The sequence below is a fragment of the Phyllostomus hastatus genome, unplaced genomic scaffold (assembly GCF_019186645.2).
Source record: "Phyllostomus hastatus isolate PE091 unplaced genomic scaffold, TTU_PhHast_1.1 phas_contig_1162, whole genome shotgun sequence".
Lineage (NCBI taxonomy): Eukaryota > Metazoa > Chordata > Mammalia > Chiroptera > Phyllostomidae > Phyllostomus > Phyllostomus hastatus.
The window spans coordinates 2,241,784-2,268,632 of record NW_025333537.1 but is presented as its reverse complement, the minus strand read 5'-3'; the positions used below and the strand labels follow the sequence as shown (position 1 = coordinate 2,268,632).

The 26,849-nt window shown below is 49.9% G+C and overlaps 1 protein-coding gene across 1 annotated transcript in view; it reads left to right on the top strand.

Annotated features, from left to right (window-relative positions):
* LOC123821554 (SV2 related protein) overlaps nucleotides 1-25,445 on the top strand; it is a 54,665-nt gene extending 29,220 nt beyond the window's left edge. The window contains exons 7-16 of the mRNA XM_045843036.1: nucleotides 4,464-4,527; nucleotides 6,425-6,550; nucleotides 8,408-8,536; nucleotides 10,266-10,339; nucleotides 12,127-12,203; nucleotides 14,253-14,360; nucleotides 16,769-16,880; nucleotides 17,770-17,851; nucleotides 21,047-21,136; nucleotides 22,433-25,445. Of these exons, the coding sequence (XP_045698992.1) occupies nucleotides 4,464-4,527; nucleotides 6,425-6,550; nucleotides 8,408-8,536; nucleotides 10,266-10,339; nucleotides 12,127-12,203; nucleotides 14,253-14,360; nucleotides 16,769-16,880; nucleotides 17,770-17,851; nucleotides 21,047-21,136; nucleotides 22,433-22,639 (1,069 nt within the window). The 3' untranslated portion in view covers nucleotides 22,640-25,445. The remainder of the gene's footprint in view (nucleotides 1-4,463; nucleotides 4,528-6,424; nucleotides 6,551-8,407; nucleotides 8,537-10,265; nucleotides 10,340-12,126; nucleotides 12,204-14,252; nucleotides 14,361-16,768; nucleotides 16,881-17,769; nucleotides 17,852-21,046; nucleotides 21,137-22,432) is intronic.
* Nucleotides 25,446-26,849: the final 1,404 nt, after the last annotated feature.

The window sequence follows — 26,849 nt, the reverse complement described above, 5'->3', positions numbered from 1 at the left end:
GCTCTCTTCACACTACCTCCTCTTGTCCATGGAACAACCCTATTATTCCCATTTTACAGATGAGAAAACTGAGGCTCAGGGGTCAGAAGTGACTTGCTTAAGGTCAGATGGTTATTCAGTGGTGTGTGGCAGTTCCTTTTGCTTTGTAACAAACCATCCCACCACTTCTGGCTTCAAACAATGATTGATTTAACTCGTGATCCCGCAGTGAGGCGGTTTGGGTGTTCCGGTCTCAGTGGGGCTTACTCATGTGTCTCCAGTCAACTGGTGCATTGCGTGGGTGCTGGCTGGGCCCCCGCGGCCACAGCTGCCTCCTCTGTGTGCCGCAGGCCTGTCATCCTCCAGCTGGCTAGCCTGGACACCTGGCCACATGGTGCCTGGGCAGGGGTCCAAGACGGCAAGCACAAGCCACAGAACCTCTTGAGGCTTAAGCTTAAGCTTGGAACTGGCACACTATCCCTTCTACGACCTTCTATTGATCAAAAGCAAATCACTAAGCCCAGATTCAAGGGCCCGGGACTTAGACCGGATGGAAGGAGCCGCACAGTCTCATTGCCAGGGAGCACGGATCCAAGGAAGGGAGATTGTGGGGCAGCTTTCCCAAACCATCTGCTGGGCTCCAATCCAGGTTGTCTAATGCCAAAGCTCTCCCATCGGAACAAATATTGGGAAAGAGTTCTGGCCGTATGTGGTGAAAGTTCCTGGTAAATCATTAATGTCCACGGGTCCCGAGGACTGATTTGGAGATGATTCCGGGAAGGCAGAATGGGCGGCTCTGAGCAGCTGCTGTTCTCTCTCATTAAGGCAGGAAAGAGGGATCACATTTAGGAGGCCAGATCATTCTCTTTTCTGTCTGTGAAGGAGCATTAAGGAGGTACAGACTTTAATTGGAGCAGGGGAGTTACATGTAAGTTTATTTTGATCATTACAAACAAGACACTTTTGTTTGAGAAAAAACTTTAAATGCAAGTTGGCATCCTACCGCCGAAATGATGACCGCCTGTAATTGTACCTACCACTTCACACGTGAAAATAAGTACAAGATACAGGTGGGCACTTGGGGAGATCATTTCTATTTCCAGTAGAGGGCGCTGTGTCCTTCAGAAGAAATGCCACTCGCTTTAAGAGGCTGGCACCTGAGGTGTGTTTCAGCCGCTCTTAAAAATGCTGCATTCCCCAGGTAGCAGCTGCCCACCTGTTGTACCTTGAAACCTGCCTTAGAAGGTTCTTCAGATGTGTCTACAATGAGCTTGCTCACAAACGTGCCCTTCACATGGCTTTTTCTTCCAAAGACCAAGCAGAAATGCCAAATGGAGGTTACAGGTCATTTCTTTCTAGGCATGTGATCCAAAGGGCAAATCTCTAACCACCAAAGTGCTATCAACGCGACTACTCGCAGCGGGGGTTTATTTATGCCGGCATCGGCTGCTTCTTGGCATGGCTGATTTTGTTGCCCGTTCTTTTATTCTTCAGTGTAATTGTAATAATCACCGCACTTTGGATGGCGATCAAACAGCTCGTTTTCATTATAAACTGCTATGAATAATGGCCAAGTGCGGGGCACAACAATTTCAGGAAAAGATGTTTCTTGTGGCCTAGGTTGCAAAAAATGAGAAATTGCAAACAGTCTGCATATTGATCAACAGGGCTGCAGCTGTTAAAAAATAATGCTGTAGCTCTATGCATATTAATAGGGAAAGGTCCCCAAACTGTTTTATTGGAGGCAAGATCCTGACACAGATTCAAGAACAAATACAATTGACTCTAGAACAACGTGGGGGCTGGGGCCCCTCCACTGTGCAGTTGAAAATCCAAGTATAACTTTTGATCCCCTAAAGCTTAGCTACAGTCAGTTCTTCAGATCCACAGGTTTCACATCTACAGATGGAACCAGCCATGAATAGAAAACTGTATTTTCCATCCATTGGGTGAGAAACTGCTGCTGCTGGGAATGCAAAAATAGTTCCTGACCCAAGATTAGTGTTGGTTGAATCTGCAGATGTGAACCTGAAGGCTATCAACGGGCCAGAATCTGCGTATAAGTGGACCCACCTGATTCAAATTCGCGGTGTTCAAGGGCCAACTGCAGTGGTTACTCTGCGAGTCTCTGCAGCATAGGTGTCCAGACTATCCCATGCCAGAGACGAGCTGAGAGCTGCTTCTTCGAAGTTTAAATACTTTGGCACTTCTGGTCTGCCACACAGGTTAGCAAAGCAACTTTTAATGTCCAGAGAGGGCACTCAGGAAGGTTTCGTAGGTTCTGGCCATTGGGAGTTGGAGTGGCAAGCTCGGCAGTGATAAGAGGTGAGGCCTTTGGATGGGCGGGACACTGACAGTCCGCTGCACGTGTTAAGTAAAGGAAGGAAGAGAGGGAGGGAGACAGGAAGGAAGGGAGAATTGGAAAGGAAGTGAAGAAAAAAGAAACGAAACATACCATGTTGCTTAAATGTGTTTATTTATGTAGAGAAGGGGCTGAAAGGTTGCAAGGCAAACTGCCGTAATAATGGCTTTGGGGGAGGAGAATGGAAGAAGGGTTATGAGGAAAAAGAAGGGTCATCATACATACCTCAATGCACCCATGTACTACTTCAGCTTAAAAAAAAGACTGTACGCTGCCCTGAGGGGTGTAGCTCAGTGGGTTGGCTGCCATCCCCACAAACCGAACCGTCACTGGTTCAATTCCTGGTCAGGACAGGTGCCTGGGTTGTGGGGTTCCCAGCTGGGGTGTGCAAGAGGCAACCAATCAGTGTTTCTCTCTCTCCTTTCCTCTCTCTCCAAAAATGAATAAATGAAATCTTAAAAAAAAAAAAAGAAGAGGAAGACTGCGTGCCGTAGGTTCACTGTAAAAAGAAATCCTTGGCCTCTAAGGCAGGAATAGCTTTGCCCTTAGAATATGCTTTTTCACATGTTTGCATGGTTAGTGGTTTGGCCTTAGTTTGGCGAGTGAAAGGTAAGTATGCTTCTTATTTTATTATTATTATTGATTTGTAAGAATAATGTAAGTACACCTTTTGAGAATAGAATAAAATTCCAAAGAAATCACTCATCGTGACCACTGTAATCTTTTGCAGCCAGTGCGACCTTGGTCCCTGCTTTTAGAGTTGAGTTAATGAAATCCCTAATAGTGCTTGTTGGAAGAGGTACTTGTAGGAATATAAATGGGAACAACTTTTTTGGAACCGCTTTGAGATCTTAAAGTCTTAAAAACATGTATTCTCTTTGCCGCAAGTTCTACGTAAGGAATCCATCCTATGGAAACCATAAAAAGACAAAGATCTCAGCCTCAATATGTTCATTAAAGTATTGTTTGTTACGGTGAAACCATCCAAATAGGAAAATGGTGGATGGGATGCACAATATAGACAGACCTGGATTAAAATTTTGGCTCTTCCACTTACCAGCTTGCTAGCTAGCTGTGTGACCCTGGCCAGCTAATGGCTTCTCTGACATAGTTAGATGGGAGTTAAAGATATGCACACACATATTAGAAACTATAATTAACTACCCTCATCGACTCACAGTGTTTGTTGAGTAGGTAAACCATGTGAATTAAAACATCCAGAACAGTGTAAAACCGTGCTTGGCACAGAGTAGTTCCTCAATGAAAGATAGTTATTATTCATGTATATAATAGAATATATGTAAAAGGATTTTTAATGGCATGGAAATATTTATAAATAGCATAAAAGAGAGGTTCAGAAATCTTGAGTATGGCCTCAGCCAGGAGTTTAGAGAGAAAGAGAGCAGACCAGGACAGAGAGAGGGAATACACTAAAATACACCGTGAGATGAGACTAGATGACATGGACCTTTTTTTTTTTCTCATAATTTCCTCTAAAAATCATCTATTTGAACTCCTAAAGCCTTTCCTCTGAGGTTCTTGAGCATTCTTCGGTCTCTGCAGCAGGAATGGACTTTGTCCTAATCCTAAGAGGGACTTTTACAGATGACAAAACTATTTCTAAATCTCCATGGTATTGCTGAGGCCAACTTTGAAAAAGTTAGCTTGTCTGCAGGGCAAGGCGCTGTGGGCTGGATGCCACAGAAGCAGGACCGAGGCAGAGGTTCTTGTACAAGTGGCTCCTGCAGGGGGCGCTCTCAGCAGTGACAGGGAACACCCGAGGGACAGTTCTACAGCGAGGCTGTCCATCATCCCACCGCCCAGTTTCCCCCTACATTTTCCCCTGGGTTGTGGAGAGGGCTCAATGGAAGCAATGATTACATTTGAGAATCATCTGGGGAGTTAGCTAAAAAGGCAGATGCCAGGGCCCCAATCCTGGGAGCCTGTTTCTGAAGGTCTGGGTGGAACCTGAGGAATCTGCATACACAGTCATCATCCCGGGAAATTCTGATGCAAGTGGTCCACAGACCACACTCAGGAACCTTGACCTAGGAATTCAGTAAATGGTAGCAATCTTTCCGCTCACTCCTGACCTTGACCCTTTCTGTCTCCGCTTTCCCAGGGTGACGCTGTATGCTGAGTTCCTTCCCATGAAAGCCAGAGCTAAATGCATTTTGCTGATTGAGGTAAGGAGGGTGGCTGGGTTTCTGGAGAATGTTCAGCGTCTGGCATATGAGGTTCTTGGGTGTCTTGAGCCTCAGGACAAGGAGCAGGGAGTTTAAGAAAAGTATAACAGACTCAGCATGCACAGACTTAAATGGGTCATTTATGTTGGTTTTGACACGGTTGTTTGGAAATATGGATAAGTGCTTCAACAGGCAAGAAAATTCAGTTTACTGTCCCTTAGGGAAAAAATGGTGGCTGGCAGGTGGCATGTCCTTGTTGAACTAGAAATGGCTTTTATCTGAGAGTTAGCGCTGAATGGTACCGCTTGAGAGGACCAAACTCCTGCCCTCCGCCCGTGTCATTTCACTCCACCCCCGTGTCCTGTCTGAGATCACCATTCATGGCCACCTCTGGGGTCTACAGGCTGCTCCTAAAGTCTGCTGGTCCAGTGAGTCCTCCTGAGCCCTCCTTCTGCCAGGGACCCACTTTCCAACCATGACCTGGAGGCTCTCGTGGCAAACTCACAGCTGGCCAGAGGCCCCTCCACCACATAGTGTCAGATGGTATATTTTGTCCTTCCTGGACACTGATGTCCACAGTGATAACTGTGATGCCACTTTGACCTCCCTCGTTACCATGACGACACTGACAATATCGATTGCATCAACCCCAGGGCCCAACTTAACTATCTTCACTACACCCAACCCTGACCAGTCAGGACGGTTGTCGGCTGGTCCGGATGGACCAGTTGTTTAAATATTGAAATGCTGATGCTGAACCCTGACTACCCCTCACCACCTGACCCCCCTGTCCTCCCTTAGGAACCCCCCAAGAACTCTTCCAGATCCAGCTACTGAAGGGTTAACTCCTGGCACTGTCACGGTGGGGGTGGACCAGGTGTGTGGCCAGTGTCCATTCTGATTGTCAGTGCTACACCGCTAGCTAGACACTTTGACAGCCACCCTGGTTGTCGGCAACAAGGATGGACTGTGGCTAGTGTCAGCAAAAGGAGATTTAGGAGGGCTCTGGGGATGGGGCCAAAACTGCTGGGATAGCCGAAGGAGCGGTGTGGGAGTGGACAATCACTGTGGGGTCAGGGTCGCAGCAGAAAGTAGCATACTCAGATAGGAATAGGAATAGGAATATTGGAAGAGGATTTCACAAAAGGACTATTTACAATGGCCTTGCAGGAGTATTATCACCCCAGGCCTGAGAGGGCAAAGGGAGGGAGTAATTGGTAGCTGAGAGAGAGAGAGACAGAGACAGAGAGACAGAGGGGGGGACAGAAAGAGAGAGAGTGAGTTGTGTGGCCAGGAGCACTGGGTGGGAGCCGTAACCTTCAGCTGAGGGACACAGCCAGTCCATGGCGACCCTGCGAGGGAGCCGGGGAAACAAGTGCCCAACCTCTCTTCCCTTCTTCCCTCCCTCCCATCCCAGTGGGGGTCCCCACTGGCTGCACCTAGTGGGGAGCCAGAGGACAGGGAGCCTGAGGAAGCCTGGTGAAAGGGTGCACAGAGAACGTGCAGCCCCACAGGAAGGAGGCCGTTCTGATACAGGGGCCTGGAGCCCTGCTGGACAGGGGAGGCAAAGTCAGTGGACAAAACCCAGCATGCCCACCTGCCACACTGACCTCACATAGTATCAAGCGTATTGATTCCTTAACCAGAGCTGCCACAGCCCACACTCCAGTGGGCGCCAGGCAGGTATCATAGATTGTGGACAGCACTCTCAGGAGATGGACGACATGGTGGCTCTGGCCCACCTGTATAAACCACGGGGAAAGGGATGGCCATTCCGACCTTGCTGACCCCAAGGACCCCTTTCCCATATGGATGACCTTGTCTGCAGTGGCCGGGAAATTGCTCACTGTGTTGCCCAATGCCGCCCCCATCACTGACCCCTGTTCTTCCGTGGCAGGTGTTCTGGGCCATCGGGACAGTGTTCGAGGTCATCCTGGCTGTGTTTGTGATGCCCAGCCTGGGCTGGCGCTGGCTGCTCATCCTCTCGGCTGTCCCACTCCTCCTCTTCGCTGTCCTGTGTTTTGTAGGTACCCTGCAAGAGGGCTCAACCTTTGCCACGTGACCTCCTGCTGTTCTCCACATTTGGATGGGGAGGCGGTAGAGAAGGACACCAAAGCTGCCTTTTAAGGGTTTTTTTTTTTTAAACCAGGAAATGAGACAAAGGAACCGGGCCTGGGGTCAGGCTCACTATGCGGTATTATTTGCTTTCCCCTAGACAAATACTGCTGGGAGGTTCTTCAGGGAGACGGCAGGGGAAGGGGGCGGGCACCTATGCCTCGCAGCTGACTGCAAGGTCTGCACTTAAGGTAACTATTAGAATCGATGGGACTCTTGGGCAGCAAGTGACGGAGACCCAGCTCCAGCTGGCTAGAGTGACAGAGAGAGGTAGACACCCGACAAAGGATTAAACATTTGCATGGCCGGGTCCAGAAGCTCAGATGATCTCTCTGTCTCAGCTCTGGGTAAACTCTCCCCGCACCCTGCCATGAGATCATGTGACACACTTTCTCATTTCATGTGTAGACCACGTGCATGGAGCCCTTTAAAGCCAGTGAGCGCCCCACATAAGCCTTGGGGTGGGTAGATCTCATCTACAGTAAATAATATAACTCCTCGTAATGACAAAAGGTATTAGTAATTCCTGAGCATAACTAAGTATCAGGCTCTTCACATGCACTATTGCATTTGTCTCTCCCAGTAGCCGTAGGGGGCGGAACTGCGATGAAAACCTGCATTAGTTAGGATAGTACCAGCTGCTGTAACACATAAAGCATGCACATTCCATAATTTAACACATGTTTCTCACTTACTCAATAGTCCAGGATGGGTGCTCCTGATTGGCCAGTGCGATTCCCAGTCCAGGTTCCTTCGGGGTTGTAGCTCCGTCAACCTCCAGGGCTTTGGAGTCGTCCACATGCAGACTGGGGAGGCGCAGGTGGAGAGGCCCACTCACGTCTTAAATACCTTTGCCAGGAATACTCTGCTCATACACCAGTGGGGAAAGTATGGCTCCATCTAGAAGCAAGGGGGAGGGGTCCCAGGAAATGTGGTTCGTGGCTGGGCCGCCATGTCCAAGGACAACTCTGTACTATTGGAAAAGGAAGTGTGAATTTTAACAGACCTTAGCAATCTCTACGACCTCATCATTTTACTGATGAGGAACCTGAGGCCCAGAGAGGTTGAGCGACTTGTCAAAAGGCACACAGCAAACAAACAACAGAACTAAGTCGAACCAGAGCTTCTGACTGCAAGCCTCACTCTCTCTCATTTCACAAGCTGCTGGTGCTTCACTTTGCAGAAACATTCTTATCTGGTCCCTTGGGGAGTGGACTCTGTTAGGCCTAAAGGTCCTTCAGATTTCTGTCTGGTGCTCAGACGGAGCTTGCAAGATGATGCTGAACACAGGGGAGCATAGGTTCTTAAGAGCTGGAGATGGTGATATTGGTGGTGAGAGTGGCAGTCTTTTTTGTTGTCTTTCTTTCTTCCATTTTTGGTGGCAGTCTTGTCTTAATTCAGCCTGTCCCTGGAGCTCTGACAGAAGCACGGGGTAACAGGAACAGGGGAAGCAAGGACAATAGCTCCGCTAACCCATTCCAGGCCCTGGGCTGAGCCCCCAGTGTGGGTCCTCCTGTTTGACCCTCTCAATAACCCTGAGAGGAAGGATCTGGCATTAACTCCATGTTAATTAAGGATGAGGAAATGGAGGCACAGAGAAGTCAAATGATTGCTCGAGGTCACGTGACTGATACACTCAATGGCAGAACCAGGGTTTGCAGCCAGTCCTCTGGCTCCAGAGTCGCCACCCTTGAGGCCCCCACACGGAGATGGGTGTGAGGCCGAGCCACACTAACCTGCCCTGCCGGCTCTCCTGTCCCTGCAGTGGCTGCCGGAGAGCGCGAGGTATGACGTGCTGTCCGGGAACCAGGAAAAGGCCATCGCCACCCTGAAGAGGATAGCGACAGAAAACGGAGCCCCCATGCCGCTGGGGAAGCTCATCATTTCCAGACAGGTCAGCTCCTCTTCCCTGCCCCTGTGGCGGTCGCGTCCCTGTGCGTGCACGAGGGCAGGCGAACGTACACGGGTGGGGCACGTGTGCGCGTGAGCACAGGTGTACATGGAGTGGGGGGGCGGGGCGGTGGCAATTCCTGCAAGGGCAACCTGGCAACTCCAGCCTCTGTAGTTTCACTGCCAAGTCCTGAGGGTGCCACCTGCGGAATTTAACCAATGATTACAGAAATGTGATGCCGTGTGCGCTAATGGATCCCGTAACTACTCCTGCTTCTGCTTCACTTTTCAGCGCCGATGAAGTCTGATTAGCAAATGTGATTGATCGGCAAAGGCTGGACAATAAAACCACATTAGAGAGTGTTGTGATAGGCTTACAGCCAGGGCGCCAAACTAGGCTTGGAAGACATCCTTAATGGATGGTGCAGAGCTCCGGCGGCAACACGGTCAGGGAGGACACCACCGTCAGAATTTAGGAGCACGTTCCGCCTGCGTATGCGCAGGCGCACCAAGCACGTGGGGAGAAGGGTAGCTATCAGATGGAAGGCTGCGACCCCTGCCGTCGTCCGTGCTAAATATACCCTTCAGCCAACAACAGACCCTACAAGGAAGTTATCTTTTAAAATAAAATCATATTTCTGATTATTTTTGTATTATGCAAAAAGAACTGAATGAAATTCCAGCAGACAGGGAAGAGGTGTTTTTGCATAGTCGGAGGATACTGCCCGGAAGACCCCCCCAAACCCACTTCCGGCAGCAGGGTGGTCCAGGAAGGCCCCAAGGAGGTGGTGAATTAGGGGCAAGAGAAAAGAGGAGAGAAGGGCTTTCTGGGAGCAGGCGAATTTTCCAAAAGCAAGTTTTCCTGAATTAGCTTGCTAGTGTATCAATTTACCACAAACATGTTTTGAGGACTGTTCTTTTCAAATATATCTAGGAAATAGGAAAATATTTTCTCTATGTACATATTAACACATTAATTCATCAATATATTCTCCCTAAATATTCCTAAATATAGTCAATAAATACACTCTCAAGTATATTCAAAAACATGTTTAATGAATGCTTTTTAATTGAAGAATATATCACAAAAACATATTTATTCATGAAGGCAATACTCAAAGACTTACCCTTCTATGGCCTGTAATTTTTCACTTATGTTTAAATAAGTAAACATTTCTGAAACTACTGCTAAGAAAAATATGTTCATTAAATATATCTAAGAAGAATATAATTAGTCAGAGAATACATATATTTAAAAAAACGATTATAAGGCAAAGATTTGACAAATTAGCAAACTATAAAATTGGTAAATGGGTCATTTAGCTAATCTATCTTTTGGCAAATGGCATTTAAGTGACTTGTCACATCCATTTTTATCACCCTGGGGGCAAGACGTGATATGGTTGGCCACCCCTTGGATGGGTTTTCTCTCCCTGGGTCCACGAAATTATGGGAAAGGTGTTGGGGCCCGAGCCCCAGGGGTCTGCTTCCCAGCTTCAGGATTCCGGGTTGGGGTGGGAGGTTCGGAACATCTCGGTCCTTCGGAGTCAAGCCTCTGGAAGTCGCTGGGTCCTGGCTCTGGGGGCCAATTTGGCCACGCTGGTCTGGGGGTCTGAGGTCTAAGTTCTTGGGGCCCAAGTGTCCAGCCCACAGGAAACCCTCCTGCCAGCCAAGGGTGGGGGGTGGTGCCCCAGCTGGCACCCACACGTCTGCACGTTTTTGTCTCGAAACAGGAAGACCGAGGCAAAATGAGGGACCTTTTCACGCCCCACTTTAGATGGACGACCTTGCTGCTGTGGTTTATATGGTAAGAGCCGTTTCTGGACACTTTGATCCCCTTCATCTGTGCCCTGGGATTTCGGGGTTTTGTTTGAACGCAAAGCCCGGGGAGCCTTTTGATCTCAGGCAGCATTCGCACGAGTCAGCAGAGTGAGCATCCCGACCTCTGCCTGGTCCAGGTGTCACCCTCGCTATTATTTTCCTGGTCGTTTTTCCCTCCTTAACTTGACTCACTGTTTACTGAGATAAATGCTTTTGCAAAGGAAACTTTATATGTCTTCTTTAAGGAATCAAACCTTAATTTCAGGCCCTAGATAGAGGGTGCTTTTCAAGATAAATACAGTCAAAAGTGGCCAGGTTGAGGGTTTGCCAAGGCACCGAGTGGCTGTGTTTAAGAGATGGAGAAGCACATGGAGGGGGGAGTTGCTAAGGACTCATTACCCCGAGCAGCTCATCATTTAAGACTGGGATACCATCGAAAGAATCAAAACTTAAAAAGGACTTGGTTTTTTCACGAGATCCCATATTTACGCCACATCAGTGCTCCGCTCTAGCCGTGTTGCCTTGGACACCACCAGTGGCACGGGCCCCATGTTTGGGGAGCCGCCGATTTAGTCAACATGGGCGTTCTCAGAACTTTCGGTTTTGACCGTGTTCTACTTTTCTTAAATAACAGCCATTGGCAGGGGCTGCAGGGGAGGCCTTTATCTCCACCACTAGTCGGATTCCAGCCGTCCTTTGAACTCTCTCCCAAATCGTGTGCATAGCATTAACAGTGCTGGCTCGGCCACGGCTTACGGCTTCGTGTTCTGTTTCATGGAACCAGTCCTCACTTTTCCTGTTCCCCTCTGCACAGAAGTGCTAATTAGTGGGGGAGTGTCAGTGAAAGCGGTTAATGTCAGAGACGAGAAGGGGAAAGCTTTGCTGATGTACCGAACTGGGCTCCATTCACAGAGCTCCATGCGCGAACTCTGCCTCCACATTCCTGAGAGCTGAACCAGCTCACCACGCGTTTATCGAACACCTACTGCGTGCCCAGGTATAAGGGTGGAGTCTGTAGGATTTTTAAAGAGTGTGTTGGGGGGGGGGGTGCGTACAGAACTGAGGGTATCTATCTTTGAGTGCATCTGATTCTGTTGGGCGGACACTATTCGAATACGGAAACAGTTATTAAGTAAAGGTTCATTTTAGAACTCTATAGAAATCAGTAAATTTGCTAGAACATATTGTAACCCAGGGAAATTAATCACTGGCATCTGATTGTGACTGAGTGCCCACATACTGTACTATACTGGGTGAGAATGTTCTAGTCCTGCAGACTTGAGTATTCTGGTTCCTGGGACAGTTGGGAATTAATGAACTGTGTTATTCTGACCTGAAATTCTAGTGACGTCTGCAGACTCCACGCTTTTACTGGACACACAGCGGTGTTTAATAAATGCTCGTGGCGTTGATTTAGCTCTCAGGAATTCGAGGAAGGAGCTGGAGCCCAGTTCTCTTGATTATTAAAGCTTCACACCCCGCCCCCGCTTTCCTATCCAGGTTGACCAGACCACCTCAACCCAGAAGCCCTGACAGGTGTCAATACTCTGCTTTCTACCAAATTTCAGTCCCCCCCATTTTTCCCCCTATTGCCAGTTGAGTAAACAGCCTTGTGGGTCTGTGATATGCTACAGGTCTTGCTCCTGCAAAGGACACAGGATTAATTCTCTTTATCACATCACCGTGGTTCGCACCTGCCACCTCCCTGCTCAGTGGCACCAGGAGAGCCCCCAAAGGCCCATTGCTTTACCTCTCCTGCTTCCTTCCTGGCAGGTTTTCCAATGCGTTTTCTTACTATGGATTAGTTCTGCTCACCACGGAGCTCTTCCAGGCAGGAGATGTCTGCAGCAGTGAGTATCGCAGCCCCATTGACCAGTGAACCCCTGCTGCTCTCCCACATGCTGTCTCACACACACACACACACACACACACACACACACACACACACAGGCACTCCCATCCCCAGGCCTGCCCTCACGGGGCCTGCCCTTGCCCAGATCCCAGTGATTTTACCCCGCACACTCCTGGGAGAAAGTTCCTGCAAAGTCTGAGCGCAGAAGATCTGGGCTGTGGGTTCCAAGGTGCTCCACAGAAACCTGGACAATCTTGTCATTGTAGAAGGGACATGACAGCGGAGCCACAACACCGCCCCCCCCCCCAATATTTACTGATTTTTAGAGGTGGGGGGGAGAGAAAGAAACAGCGCTTTGTTGCCCACTCATTGATGCGTTCATTGGTTAGCTCTTGTGTGTGCCCTGACCAGGGATCCAACAGCAGTCGGGATGGCGCTCTACCCTACTGGGCAACCCAGCCAGGGCTAGAGTCACCGCTTCGGAGCTCCAGGAAGTGCATCCCTGAGTTTGACCACTGTGACCCCGGGTGGCGATTCTCACGTGCACATTAAACCTGAGAACCAGGTTGGCTCTGAACGGTGGCGGCCACACAACAGAATCACTTGGGGGAGCTTCCAAACACTGCCAATACTGGTGAAACGGTGCCCAGACTAGTTTAATCAGCATCCCTGGGGTGGAGCCCAGGCATTAGTGGGTTATGAAAGCTCCCCAGGTGATCCTATTGTGCCGCTGGAGGTAGGAACCACTGGACAAAAGGAATGAAAAAACAGCAAAGTCTATATGCCGCTGCCTGGGCTTTCAAACCATTCTGTCTTTAAGAGAATACTAACTTCCTAGCATTGAACCCAGGATGGGAGAACAAAGGGGTCAAGTTCTCGCTTGTCTGCAGGATTTGCCCAGTTATCTTTTTTGTATTAAGCGTCTTTCATCTTAGCTAATGGTTTTGTTTTGAGGTATAAGGATTTAGTGGGATGGAGGAGCCACATCTCACTGGGGGGTGTGGGAGTCGAAATGAACTGCTCCGAGGAAGCAGCTCCGCTGTAGATTTGGGGTTTGGTACTGATGGAGCATGAATTGTGTGCCCTTCACAGCCAGCCTGCCAAATGAAGCAAAGCAGAGGGTCGGTGGGATGTTATAAAGCGGGGTTGGCAGCTTCTTCTGTAAAGGGCCAGAGAGTGAACATGTCAGGCTTTGTGAGACATACGCCCCGGTGTTGTAGCCGAGGAGCAGTCGGAATGACAAGCATTGCTTGTGTGCCGAGAAAACCTTATTTGTGAACACAGATTTGAACTTCCTATTATTTTTATGCCAAGAAGTGGTATTCTTCTTTTGGTTTTAAAAAATTATTTTAAAATGTAAAAACTGCTGTTAACCTGCAGACCAGGCGGAAACAGGCAGGAGGTCAGATCTGGCTTCTTGGGTGACAGTTTGCCGACCCCACTAAGAAGCTCTCTCTCATCTCTGGGTGGGAGGGTAATTCTGTGGAACGAGCCCACAGCCAGAAAAACCAGGGCCCCTGAGTGCCAGCACGCCACGTGGCTGTGGGACCTTGGGCGAGTCATTCATTCCTTCAGTATTGTCTTAGGTCCTGCCGGGCGCTGGATGTAGGACATATCAGTGAATACAAAAGACAAATAAATATGCCTGCTCTGGGGGCTTCCATGCTGGTGTAGAGAGAGGAAAAAGAGAGAGAGAGAGACTAGCTTAAAGCAAGTTAAGTAGTGTATTGGAAGGCGATAGGTGTGTTAAAGGAAAAACTTTAAAGAAGAGGTAAAATTGAAACTGGAAGAGTTGGTGTTTGTACCATTGTACTGTCACTACCAGAACCGATAAGTAGAGACAAGGATTGGATCTTTGCGGCACTTTATTCAGATGCTGACAATCTGAGGAGATGGCAGGTGGTGTACCCTAAAAACCGTCTTCCCGTGCTTTTTCCACGGAACCCCAGCCAAACCACACACAGAGAAGGAGGCGTGGGGAGCAGGAGGGTGTGATTTGAGCTCTGTACATGGCTTGCCCTCTCTCCCTGTCCCTCCCACCCCCCAGTTTCCAGCCGGAAGAAGGCAGTGGAGGCCAAGTGCAGCCTGGCCTGTGAGTACCTGAGTGAGGAGGACTACATGGACCTGCTGTGGACCACCCTCTCTGAGTTCCCAGGTGAGGGGCGTGTGGGGGGGTGGGGATGGGGCAAGTCACATTCCTGGTGCCGCCTGGAAGCACATCCCACTTCCAGGAGAGTTGGGGATTATTTTCTCAACTCTGAGCTGCAAATGGTCAGGAACTGTGAAGGGGCTGAGATTTTACTCTACCTGAAGGCGAACAAGTTAAGCTGCCCAGTTGCATGCATGCTGGCCGAAGACACGAGACTCCTGGGTCAGAGACAACAGACTCGTGGCACAGCAAAGAGCAGGGGAGCATACTAGCGTCAGCTCTCCTTGCCCTGAGTCCCACAGGGGTGGTGAAGAAGGAGCCAGGTAGGTATTACAGTACCAGGCATTTGCAACACAGCTGCGGAATCTCAAGCTTCAGGAACCTGCCCAGCCTGCGTCCTGGTGACGTCATCTTCATTATACTGGACAGAAGACAGACATGCCCTTTGCTCTGGAAGGAGACTGTCTCTCTATCTCCCAAGGCTATTTCTATAAAAACAACCCTGAAATGATAGTCTGGAACAACAGGGCAGCTAGTCCCTCAGCTCACAAGGTGTAGAGAAACACGAGACACCCGCGGGGCATTGCCCCCCAACCCCCGTCACACTGGCAAGGATCAGTGACAAGTCAAAACTCCAAACCTGCACGTGAAGCAACAGCGACCTGTCTTTCTCCTTTAGAAGAAATAATGACTATTATAATAATCTCTAGCAGTTTTTTGAGGGCTTACTGTATGTATACCAGGCACTGTGCTAAATGTTTCACAGGTAAGTTCTCATTTCATCTTGTGAAGTTGTATCATTATTCCCATTTTACAACCGGAGGAACTGAGCCCTGGAGAGGTGTAGCAGAAGCTATTCCTGCAACTTGCCGCTGCCAGTATCCTTGTCTGTGCCCAAGGGCTGTCTCGGGAGGAATGGGAAGCCTAAAAGCCAGCAAAGTGGCCGGCGGTGCCAGGGAATTAACACCCGGGAACAGCCTTCAACTGATAACTGCAGGAGTTGGTGTATCGATGCCCTGGCTTCCTCGCCCATCAGGCAGGCGGGGAATCTAAAGTGCACGCTCCACACTGGCTCCCAGAGTCCTCCTGTGGAATTCAGCCGTTTCAGCAGCAACCGCCCACGGTGGTAACCTGCCTGATAGGCACCTTCATTAGGTGCCTTCCTTCCTTCCCTGTCTCACTTCCTCACGCCCCTACTGGCACTTCCTGGGACGACCTGTCCGGTAAACACTCTGTACGTGCACCCTTGCCCCAGAGTCTGCTTCTCGGAGGTCCAGCGGAGACACCGCGCCCCACAGCTGCCGAGCTCAGACCTGGGGGCCTGCCTCTGGGCTCAGGGCCCTCACTCCTCTGCTACGCCGCCTACCTTTCTTCCCAAACCCTCTCCTCCTGTAGCCGAGGGAGGAAGAGCAAAGACTCCGGAGTCAAAGCCAGCGCGGCCAATTGCCATTTCCGAAACTTCAAGCACTGCCCCTCTCTATGATTTAGTCCTTCTAAAACTCAGATCCTCTTTTTTTAAAAATTATGTTTATTGTTTTGTTCTTCGTTTGGGCTCACTGACACGTCCCAAGCTCCCGGGACAGTCCCTGACACACAGCAGACACTCACTGTATGGACTGAATAAATGTGGAAGACGACATAATAGGTGTAAATAAGACAAGAGATGTAAAAGTGCTTGACCCTGATTTAATTATTCTTATTAATGATAATAAGCACTATCTTATACTGCATCCACAGAGGCCAGGAGTGTTGTTTTTATTGAATTCCATTTTATAGGTGAAGAAATTGAGGCTCAGAGAAGGCAAGGGACCAACCCTAGACCACATGGCAAGTGAGAGGGCAGAGAGGCCTTAGAACCCACGTGTTTCTGACTCCCGTCCCAGGTGTCCGCTGCCTGGATTCACGAATACCACTGTCCAGCTTCCCCTTGGTACCTACATTAGTTCCCCGTTACCGTGTAGCCAGTGATCGCCAGTTTTGGGGGGCTTCAGACAACCCATATCTATTACAGCGTCTGCGGGTCGGGAGCCTGGGAGTGGCTTGCCTGAGTCCCCCATGCAGTGTATTTCACAAGGCTGCAGTGGAAGTGTTGGCCCAGGGTTTGCGTCTCATCCGAAAGCTCATCCGCGGCAGGACCTGCTCCCACGCTCGCTTGCGTCGCTGTTGGCAGGATTCCGTTCCTCCAGGGTCGTTGGGCTCAGGGCTTCAAGTTCATTCCATTCCTTGCCAGGCGGCCCACAAGGCAAGCACGTGCAAAGCAACCTTCCATCACTTTGGCTGTACTCCATCATTCGAAGTGAACCTCTAGGTCCGGCCCACTCTCAAGGGGATTGTAGAGGGTGTGAATGTCAGGAGGTGGGGGTCACTGGGAACCACTGCAGACGCTGCCTGCCATGGTGCCTGCTCCCTTCCAGGTGTCCTTGTGACTCTGTGGATCATTGACCGCCTGGGCCGCAAGAAGACCATGGCTCTGTGCTTTGCCGTCTTCTCTTTCTGCAGCCTCCTGCTGTTCATCTGTGTTGGCAGGTGGGTGGTGAGATCTCAGGTCGCGGTCAGTGGCCCTTTGGGCCTGCGGGTTGTGGATCGCACCCCCTGGGGGTCCCCTGAGGGATTCCCTCCAGCCCCTCACTGGGACTGAGGCTCTTGGCTGCCTTAAAACTGACCAAAAGGTCGGGCTGAAAGTTGGGGAGCCTCAGACAGGGGGTGGGGACCCGAAGGCACTTTGGTCCAGGGTTTACTCCAATACCGTCACGTTTACATTCCACAGCATCTTCCGACAGCGTCATGCTGATAGCTGTTCCATTTATGTATGGGTTAAAAGTGTTCATTTGTTCCATGGAAATCTTTTAAATAGGCCCTGTTTTATAACCCCTTTCTGGTTCCAAATACGGAAGGGGCCATGCCTCTCTTGGCCTGAGAGGCCCCAGACAAAACCCAATGAGGAACCTGTGCAAGGTCTGAAGACGCAGCTTAGACCGAGAAATGTCGATATGCTGAGACGTTTACGGGAACACTAGAACAGAAGGTTGGGGATCAGGATCACCCTGAAAGTACCGAATGGAAGTTCGCTTTCCTTGGCTCAGCTGGTTCCTGGCTCAATATCCACCCCACTGGGTCCCGCCTGGACTTCTGATTATTTACATCACTTCTCCCCAGCCTGGGCTCCACCGATGTTTCCATCTCTCAGCCTGGTGCTCTGGAGAATGACACACTTTTAACAGCAGTCCATTAGAGAGGGCACCGAGATACGAAGACCCGCGTGCCTGCAGTATCAGGGCGTATCGAGTGGGGGTGGGCGTTGCCAATTTCCAGGGTGTAAATTCTGCCTGGGCAGATGGGACTTTACCGAAACAAGCTGACAGAACAGCAACAACAACAACAAAAAAGCCTGTTCATTTTATTTTTCTTTCCCTAGAACTATGCTCACTCTGTTACTCTTCATTGCAAGAGCGTTTATTTCCGGAGGCTTCCAAGCGGCCTATGTTTACACGCCTGAGGTAGGAGGGGTGCCGGGGAGCAGCGGGGCGGTGAGGCGGGGAGGCCTGTCTCCAGAAACACCCAGCCTGGGCTCCTCGGTGTGAGGTTTGTCCTTGGGTCTGAGCGACGACTATGAAGCCCTCCATTATTTCAGGCTATCTTTCTATCATTTTCTTTCTGCCTATAAAAGCTTATTATGTTCAATGTAGAAGTTCCAAATGATGCAGAGCTGTGTAGACCGAAAGTCCGAGGACCCCGCACCCCCCTTTGCTAGAGACGTCCTTCTTGGATAGTTCAGTGTAGTTCTTCCAGGTTTTTCTAAGCATCTATTAATACCTGTCGGAGCCTGTGTGCAACTGGGTAACTGAGCAACTGAGAGAGTTTCCTAAAGGGTCTAATGACGATGGCGTGGGCAGGGCTTAGGGGAACTACACAATGACCGAGCAGCACCGCAGCACTTACACTGGGGTGGAGGTGGCGGGGACACTGTTACCCTCCAAGACCAGAGAAGGGGTGTGACAGGGCCCCAGGAGGAGGTTGTGCAGAGACGAGCTGTGACCTTTAGTGACAGGACACAGGCAGCCTGAGACAACCTGGAAAGGAAGGAGCAGGAACATACACAGCCCAGCCTCTCTCTCCCACCTCCCGCCCATCCCTCTCCGGGGCTTTCCATTGGCTGAACCGGAGCAGAAGCCAGAGGGCCACGGAGCCCTTTTGTGGTCCACACAGGCCAGCTGCCAGGTAGAGATGAGGTGGGGAAGGTGGAGAGACGTTCTGGAGAGAAAGGCGGGAGACAATGAACATAGAACATGTGGGTCTGCTTTGTTCTTTTTAACAGCTGCTGTGCTGGGCTGCACTGCACTGTGCTGTGTTATACTGCACAGGACACACACACAGTGTGTGTTGTGTGCTCTACTTACCGTGTAGTGCATGTACTATATATCATATACCATGTTTTACTATATACTGTACATACACTCATATACTGTGCCATACTGCATAGTATATATACTATATACTATATACCATGCTTTACTATATACTACACATACACTTATATACCGTGCTGTACTGTATAGTGTACGTCTATACTATATATCACATACCATGCTTTACTAGATACTAGATACGTACACTTATATACCGTGCTATACTGTATAGTGTACATCTATACTATATATCATGCTTTACTGTATACTATACATATACTTATATACTGTGCTACATTGTATAGTGTATGTCTATACTATGTACTATATCCTGTACTTGCTATACTATAGAGTATACATATACACTATATATTATACTATCTTATGTATTAGATGTCGTCTATATGATATATACTTTACTATATATAATTACATGTGTTAGTTATTAATTGATATACTAACATATAACTATATAAATCACATTATATTATATTTATTGTTATATAATAAGATATATAATTCTAACATGTATATATACATACATATTAAGTTTAACTTAATACAGTGTCCACGGATCTCCTCTGGACTGTAAACAGGAACAGCAGACTGTGGAATACAGTCGCAGCCGTTGACAGGAATGAGGCGGCAGGTAGCTGGCTGTGGTGGGGTTTTCAGGCACATTGCTGAATGGGAAAAGCGAGTTTCAGACTGATATGTATAGAATGATACCATCTATGTATTAAAAATGATGCTATATATATTTTCTTTTTTTCAGATGTTATTTATTTTTAGAGAGGGGGAAAGGGTGAGAAAAGAGGGAGAGAAACATCAATTGGTTGCCTCTCACACACACCCCAACTGGGGACCAAGCCTGCAACCCAGACATGTGCCCCGACCGGGAATCAAACCGGTGACCTTTTGCTCTGTGGGGCAGCACTCAGCCAACGGAGCCACGCTGGTCAGGGCCAATGCTACATATTTCCTACATCTGTATTTTTTAACAGACCTGGGAAAACATATTCCAACTTCACAATAGTAGAGTCCTATGGGGAGAATTTTCCTGAGAGAAGGAGTAAATTAATAGGGAATTGAGGATTTTTACAAGAATATATTTATAGGTTGCTTATGTAACTAGCTGAATTAAAATGTCATATATAAATGCCTATGGTATGCATTCAGACAGTATTAGTGGAGTGAACAAATGAAAGAAGGAACATGTGTACAATCACAGAAAAACTAGGAGAATACACATGAAATGTGACAGTGGCCTCTGAGTGTTGGAGTCGTGCACGAGTTTGTTTGTTTTTTTTCCTCCTTGGGCTTGTCATTCTTTGAAAGCTTTCTGCACTGAGCATGGTGTTTGTTCGGGGCATGCCGCCTCCTAGAGCAAACTACTCCCCCGACCAGAACGTGTTGGCACAACAGACGTTTCTCACTTAAGAAACAGCCCAGCACGGGCGTTCCAGGCTGAAGGACAGCTGTCCTCCCCACAGAGGATCCTTGCATCTTGTGACTCCCTCCTCCAGACTGTGAACCAAGGGTGATGTTTGCCTCCCAGGGGACATTTGGCAATCTCAGTACATTTTAGGTTGTCACAGCTGGAATGGCAGGTGCAGAAATGTAACCGCAGCCAGCGGGTAGAGGCCAGAGATGCTGCTAAACATCTGACAGTGAGCCGAACGGCCTCCCCCGACCCCCGTGGTGCCCTGTTGGAAAACCCTGCCCCAAAGCCTCAGAGCCCTTCTTCCACCAGCAGACAGGGGCAGGGAGCGGGGAAGACGTGCCCACTTTTTAATCACCGTGTCCTGGAAGATGCACAGTCAGTCCCTTGTCACTTTGCCTGGAGGTACACCAGGCGCATGGCCATTCCTGGGCATGAACTGCAAAGCCCTGTAGACATTTCCATCTCTGTCTTTGTGAAATGCCTTGAGAGTCACTTTGACCAGTGCTTCAAGGTGAACCGGGGGCAAGTGGTGGGCGGGACGGTGCCTGAGTCACGAACGGAGCTCCTAGAAGAGTCTTTGGTGACCACGAGGGCAGAGGGACCCCCTCAATGAGTTCCCACCCACAGCTCAGGCTCCTCGCCCTCTTTCTCAGTTGAACTTCCTCTCTCCTTTGGGGTAAGAATCTTCACCCCAGCATCTCACTCCTCGGTGGGGTCACCGACACCTGAGGGTTCTGCCTAGCTTCAGGCCGGCCCCTGGGAGCCAGTTCAGCATTCCTGAGCTGGAGCAGAAAGAAGGATGTGCATTTTTTTCAAGGCCACATCGGGGGGCTGTGTTTCAGGTCTACCCCACGGCGACGCGTGCGCTGGGCCTGGGCACCTGCAGTGGCATGGCGAGAGTGGGCGCTCTCATCACTCCCTTCATCGCCCAGGTGGGTGTGGCCCAACTACGGAGCGGGTATGTATGTGTGACAAAGGCCAGTGCCTGGCAAGCAGTTACTATGTGCTGAGCCTTCGGTAGAGCCCTCTGTGTGCGTTATCTTAAGAGAAAAGACGTCCTGCTTGCAGATGAGAAAAGCTCAGAAGGGTCAAGGGACTTGCCCAAGGTCACACAGCTGGGAAGCAGAGAAGCTGGGGATCGAACCCAGGTCTTTCCCATGCAGAAGACCCCAGTGGTGTCATATCATTTGGCCGGAAGTAGTTCGGATGAAAACAAGTAGGCCCACACGATTCTGTGGGACACAAATGTCCCCGTCCCTGGTTTCTGAGTCGGAGAATTAGCTGTCGTTGTAGAACCTTGCAACTCCACGTGTGTGTCTTGAAGCATTTCTGCCCCGATTCAGGGAACTTATTTTGAAATCTTTTTGGCTTTTTAAATATGGAATTTATTTTTTTCCTCATTTGATCCCTGTTAAAATTGGAGATCAAAGCCACACCACACAAAAATCAGCCACTTTAAGGTGAACAGTTCAGTGGCATCTGGCATGTTCACAGTGTTGTACGACCGCCACCTCTAGCTGCTTCCAGAATGTGTTCATCACCCCCAAATGAAACTCTGTCCCCACTAAGCGGTCGCTCCCCACGCCCCTCTCCCTGTGGCCCCGGGAGCCTCCGATCTGCATTTTCTGTCTGTGTGGATTTACCTGTCTGGCTATTTCCTGTGCACGGAATTCCAACCCGTGTTTCGGCCGAGTAGTTCTGTTCTGCGCTGCTGTGTTCAGCCATTGTATGTGGCTGCCAACTAATACTGGTTGAGAGCTTGCCATGTGCCCGCGTGGTGCCAAGTGCTGCTAAGGTATCCTCTCATTAGGGAGTGGACACTGCCCTTGTGTCCATTTGCCAAACGAGGAAATGAGGTTCTGCCCTGCTGTGGGACTCGCCTGGTGCCATCAAGCTAGGAAGTCAGCAGAGGCACCGCTCTGGGAGAGAGCGTCGAGTTATAAGGAATACAGATTCTTGGGCCTGCTGGGGTCTGGGTTCAGATCCCCACCCCATCCCCAGCAACTGTATGAACTTGGGTATGGTACTTAACCCTTTTTGAGCCTCAGTTTTTCCCTCCATAAAATGGGGACAAAGAACCTACCTCATGGAGCTGTCCTGAGGACTAAATGGGACAGCCAGACAGTGCTAATAAGAGGGCCTGGCATTACCAATATCATCTGAATGGTTGGTGGCCCATTCAGGACGGATCAGATGCTCTCTCTGACATGTGTGTCTTCCTCCCCCAGGTGATGTTGGAGTCCTCCGTGTACCTGTCCCTGGCCGTGTACAGTAGCTGCTGCCTCCTGGCTGCCGTGGCCTCCTGCTTTTTGCCCATCGAGACCAAAGGCCGCGGACTGCAGGAATCCAGCCACCGGGAGTGGGGGCAGGAGATGGTCGGCCGAGGGACGCACGGCGCAGGCGTCGCCAGGTCGAACTCTGGCTCTCAGGAGTAGTGACCTCTGGGGGGCTGAGCTGGTCTTCGAGGCTGTGGAGTGCAGGGAGCTGGTGGAGCCCGTCTGGGGCGCCGACCGTCACTGCCGACACCGAGAACTCACCCAAGAGTACAACCTGGACCCTGGTTGCTCATTTCCATTGAGACCCCCCCCAGCCCCCATGGACGGGGAAGCATTTGCTCTGGGGGGTTTCTGTATGTGTGTGGGGAGGTTTGTTAATACCCTGTGGATCTGCATGGGAAACTGCCACACTAGGAGTGCCGGTGACACCGGTAGCCAGCCAGACACCATCCAGAGTTAGCCAGTCCACACCCTAGGTGAACAACAACCGAAAGATCTCCATAGATACCGTCCAGGCCCAGACCCCTGTGACACCTGCCGCCCACCAACCAAACCTGTTCAGTAGGTTTCTCCGACACCCCAGGCTCTGAATTTCCTCCTTTGAAATTGCAGGCAACTTGGGTGTGGCCTGAGCAGCTTTTCCTTGGGTCTGAGAAGTGCTCCCTCGGAAGGGGCCTCTCAGTTTGCCTCCCCAGGCAGAGCCTGGCTTGTGGTGACTCTGGCCGATGCACATACATTTGAACTTGAGCCATGTGCCCCACCTGGCCCACTTTGGAGTTGCTGCCCCTGGCTCTAGGGGGTCCAAATGTGTCCAAGGGGACAGCTGATGACCACCCCCGAAAGCGGTTGCACCGTGCACTGGGGACTGAGGCGAAAGGAAGGCAAGAATCAAGCCCAAAGTCAAAACAGGGAACTCCCATTTGTAAGCATCGAAGGCTACGTGGGGGCTTCCTCTCTCGCCCCCCCACCCGCCGGGCGGATTGGGGACTCTGGGGGAAAGAAAACAGTTAACTCAGGTCTCGGCACTTTGGATTTTGAGCTTGGGTGGATGGCCAAACAGACAGACGAAACAAAAAGATGCTGTGCCCACCACCCTTGCCAGCAAGGGTTGGCCCGGTCTTTACACAGAGGCAGCTCCTGGGGTTCCGATGACAGAGCCCACGGCAGGGATGCCACAGGGCGGGGAGGAACGGGATGTGTGAAATGTGTACATTTTCAAAGAGGGAGAAGGAAGGTCATTTGGGTTTCGGGTTGGCCTTGGAAGGAAGGGCTGACGCCGTGTCTCCGCCGACAGCATCCACCTCCTAGGTTTGGTTTACAGGAGTTTTTGCCCTTTCACGAAGGCAGGGGACCTAGAGAAGGAGAGAGGAAGCTGTCGGATCCCACCAAAGGCCAGAGAAGACGGACTCTCTGCGTGGAGATGTCTGCTCGAAGTCAGTATTGCGAGGAAGCCAAATGTGTACGTTCATCTCTTATTAAAACATGTTGGTGATGGACATCACAAGGGGCCAAGTTTGTTCATGTGTCGTGACGCCCTAGTGACAGTTCAGCCCGATGGTCTCGCCAACTTTGTCCATCCAGCGCCATCCCAACGCTTTAATAATATGACCATCTTTCCCATAAGGGGAAAATGTCGCGCAGTTGGCTGCCAACATTGTGACTTTGAGTTTGTTGGAGGCAGCACTTTCTTCTAACAGCGTCAAGGTCACAGTGGGCAACGTCTTTAGGTTCACGTCCTAGGTCAATGGCAAACGATCCTGTGGACCCTGGAATAGGGGCTGCAGCCCCCTTGGCCCAGTCGGTCATTCAGAGAGGAGGCAGCTTGGCAGGTCTTCCTCTCCCTGGCAGGGAGGGTGTGCCCTTGAACCCTGAATGGCTACAGCTCTAATTATTTCTGGTCTGCTGAGCTCTCCCAGGTAACACAGAACCTTCGCTTGGTCTTTTTGCCTCTTGGCTGGCCAGACACTGCCGGGTGAGTGCACCCACTCCCTTGCCCTCAAATAACCCGAAGGAACTGGGGGCTGGAGTGAGGAAGGGATGCTTGGTGGGCAGAAGCGTTTTCCAGGGGCTGGGGGTGAAGAGGCCTACCATGGAGGGCCTTCTCTTCTTGAGAAAATGAAAGTTAAACATTCTTGCCTTCTAAATTGCCTGCCCTTTAAAAAAAATCAATATTATTGAATGACACAAGAGCTGCCACGAAAGTTGCCCAAGCCTTTAGCCGAGGACATTTGTATCTAATTTTGAACCATCCGAAAGCTCCCGTTTCCGTTAATGGAAATGCCATCTGTTTCTCTGCGCCTTAGGAAAGATTTCAGAAAATGGCAAGAGAGGTTTGGGGTAGCCAGGGTTATATAGTTTCTTTTCCTTCAAATAGTCTTGGGGACACGTAGATGACCCTGGTGGTGTTGGCAATGAGAGGAGTGGCTGTCTTAGGGATGGGCTTTGAAATGAGTATGGACATTCGTTATTTTTAAATAACATTAATCAACAGAGGGCTTGTAGGGTGAGATTCAGAGTCTCCCTTGGTTACTACTAATAAACATCCAAGGACTGTATATCTTGAGCTGTAAGCAGGAGTAAAACTAGTCACCAGAAGCTTAAACCATTAAAATATTAATTGTTCATTTAATGACAAGCCCAGAATCAGGCAGGTCTAGGCAAGATTCAGCAGCTCAACAATGTCATCAAAGACCCAACTTCTTTTTGCCTTTCTTCTCTGCCATCTTCTGCATGTTGGCCATTTGAAACCTCATGGTCACAGGATGGCTGCTGGAGTGCCAGGCATCATCTTTATTTTCAAAGGAGATAGATTGGTAAGGAACCATCCCAAAAGACCTTCCTTCAAACGGGTCTGTTGGTTTTGGTTACAAGGGAATCCCTTCAGCAGATTTACCATCACTTTGCATTGGTCAGACCTGGGTCCTCCACCCATCCCAGCATGAATCCTTCCCTAGGACTGGGGATGGAAGGACCTACTTCCCACAGGATCGAGGGATATGCACCGCCTCTTGACACATGGGGATTCTGTGAGCTCGGCGGAAGGAAGACAATGGTGGTGGGAAGGGGGATGGCGGAGAGAAGCCTTGCCACAGAGTTCTCATCAAAGCTGTTTTAATTGTGAGGAATAGTGACCTGACTCAGGTTAATTCAAATGAAGAAGCACAGTTGTATTATAAGGCTGGGATCATCGGTAGTTAGTTTCCTACAGGGGACACCGGGGAAAGAGGGGAGGACAGTGGCAGAGTAGGGAGCGCAGGCCCTGTTCACAAAGAGGGCTGCATTGACTCAGTTGTAGCTGATTTTTTTTTTTCTGTACGATAGGATCTCCCAATTTCCAAGACAAGCATCTGGATTTTTATGCCAAATCTCCACATTTTAGTATGTTGGATCAAAAAAATGTTCATGATGTGTGAGCCCAAGAAAACTCATCTGCGGGCCAGGTTTGGTGAGTGGGCTGCCAGTCTGCAGCCTCCAAAAGGGTAGAAAGATCTCAGAAAGAAAGTACAGCCTGGCCTCCCCCCAGCAACAGGGAACTGGGGAGCCTCCAGGGTCTGAGACAGCCCCTGTCTGGACCTGCGGCCCCATTTCCACTTTTCTCTGCAGACCTGCTTGCTTCTGCGTCCTCGTGGTGGCTGCTATGCCTAATGGTGCATACGGCTCCCACTCGCTGTGGCTCAGCTCTGCAAACAAGGCTGACTCCAGTGCTCTGTGTCCCGCCCCCAAATCCTCAGGGGAGGCAGCTGATTGGTCCACATTAGTGTCAGTTCTAGTCCTGGTCTAGTGAAGATGGGTTGGGGGATGAGGTTGAGAGGTACAAACATGGTGCCTTTGGCCCAGTCTTTCAGCACAATGTCACAATGACAGGTATGTCTGGAACCCACAGTGACACGTGTAAACTCTCAAGTCTGTTCATCATAACTACTGTGGACCATGTGGCGGCATGGGTTCAGCACGTATGGAGTCTCCACTGTGAACTGAGCATGATACTACTCAACACTGAGGATGAAAACAAGAGTGAGACGTGGTCCTTATCTTCGTGCTGCACGCACAGTGTAGCAGTGGATGCAGACAGGAACAGGTCATGGTGATACAGTGTAATATGGATGCTAATGGGGGGTTGCAGAGCATTGTGGGAGGCACACAAGATGCCAACCCTGAAGCTCTAGAACATTCCAAGGCCTCTTCTGATTCCTCAAAGACTCAGTGGTTTCGGGCAGACTTGCGTCACTGGTAGTGCTTTACTGTAGTCGGATTCCTTGACATTTGAACATCCAGATACATCATATGTAACCATTTTTGGTTAGTCAAGAATATTTGATGGTGAACCACTTCAAATGCTCCTACCCCCACCCACCATGCCAGAGACCAG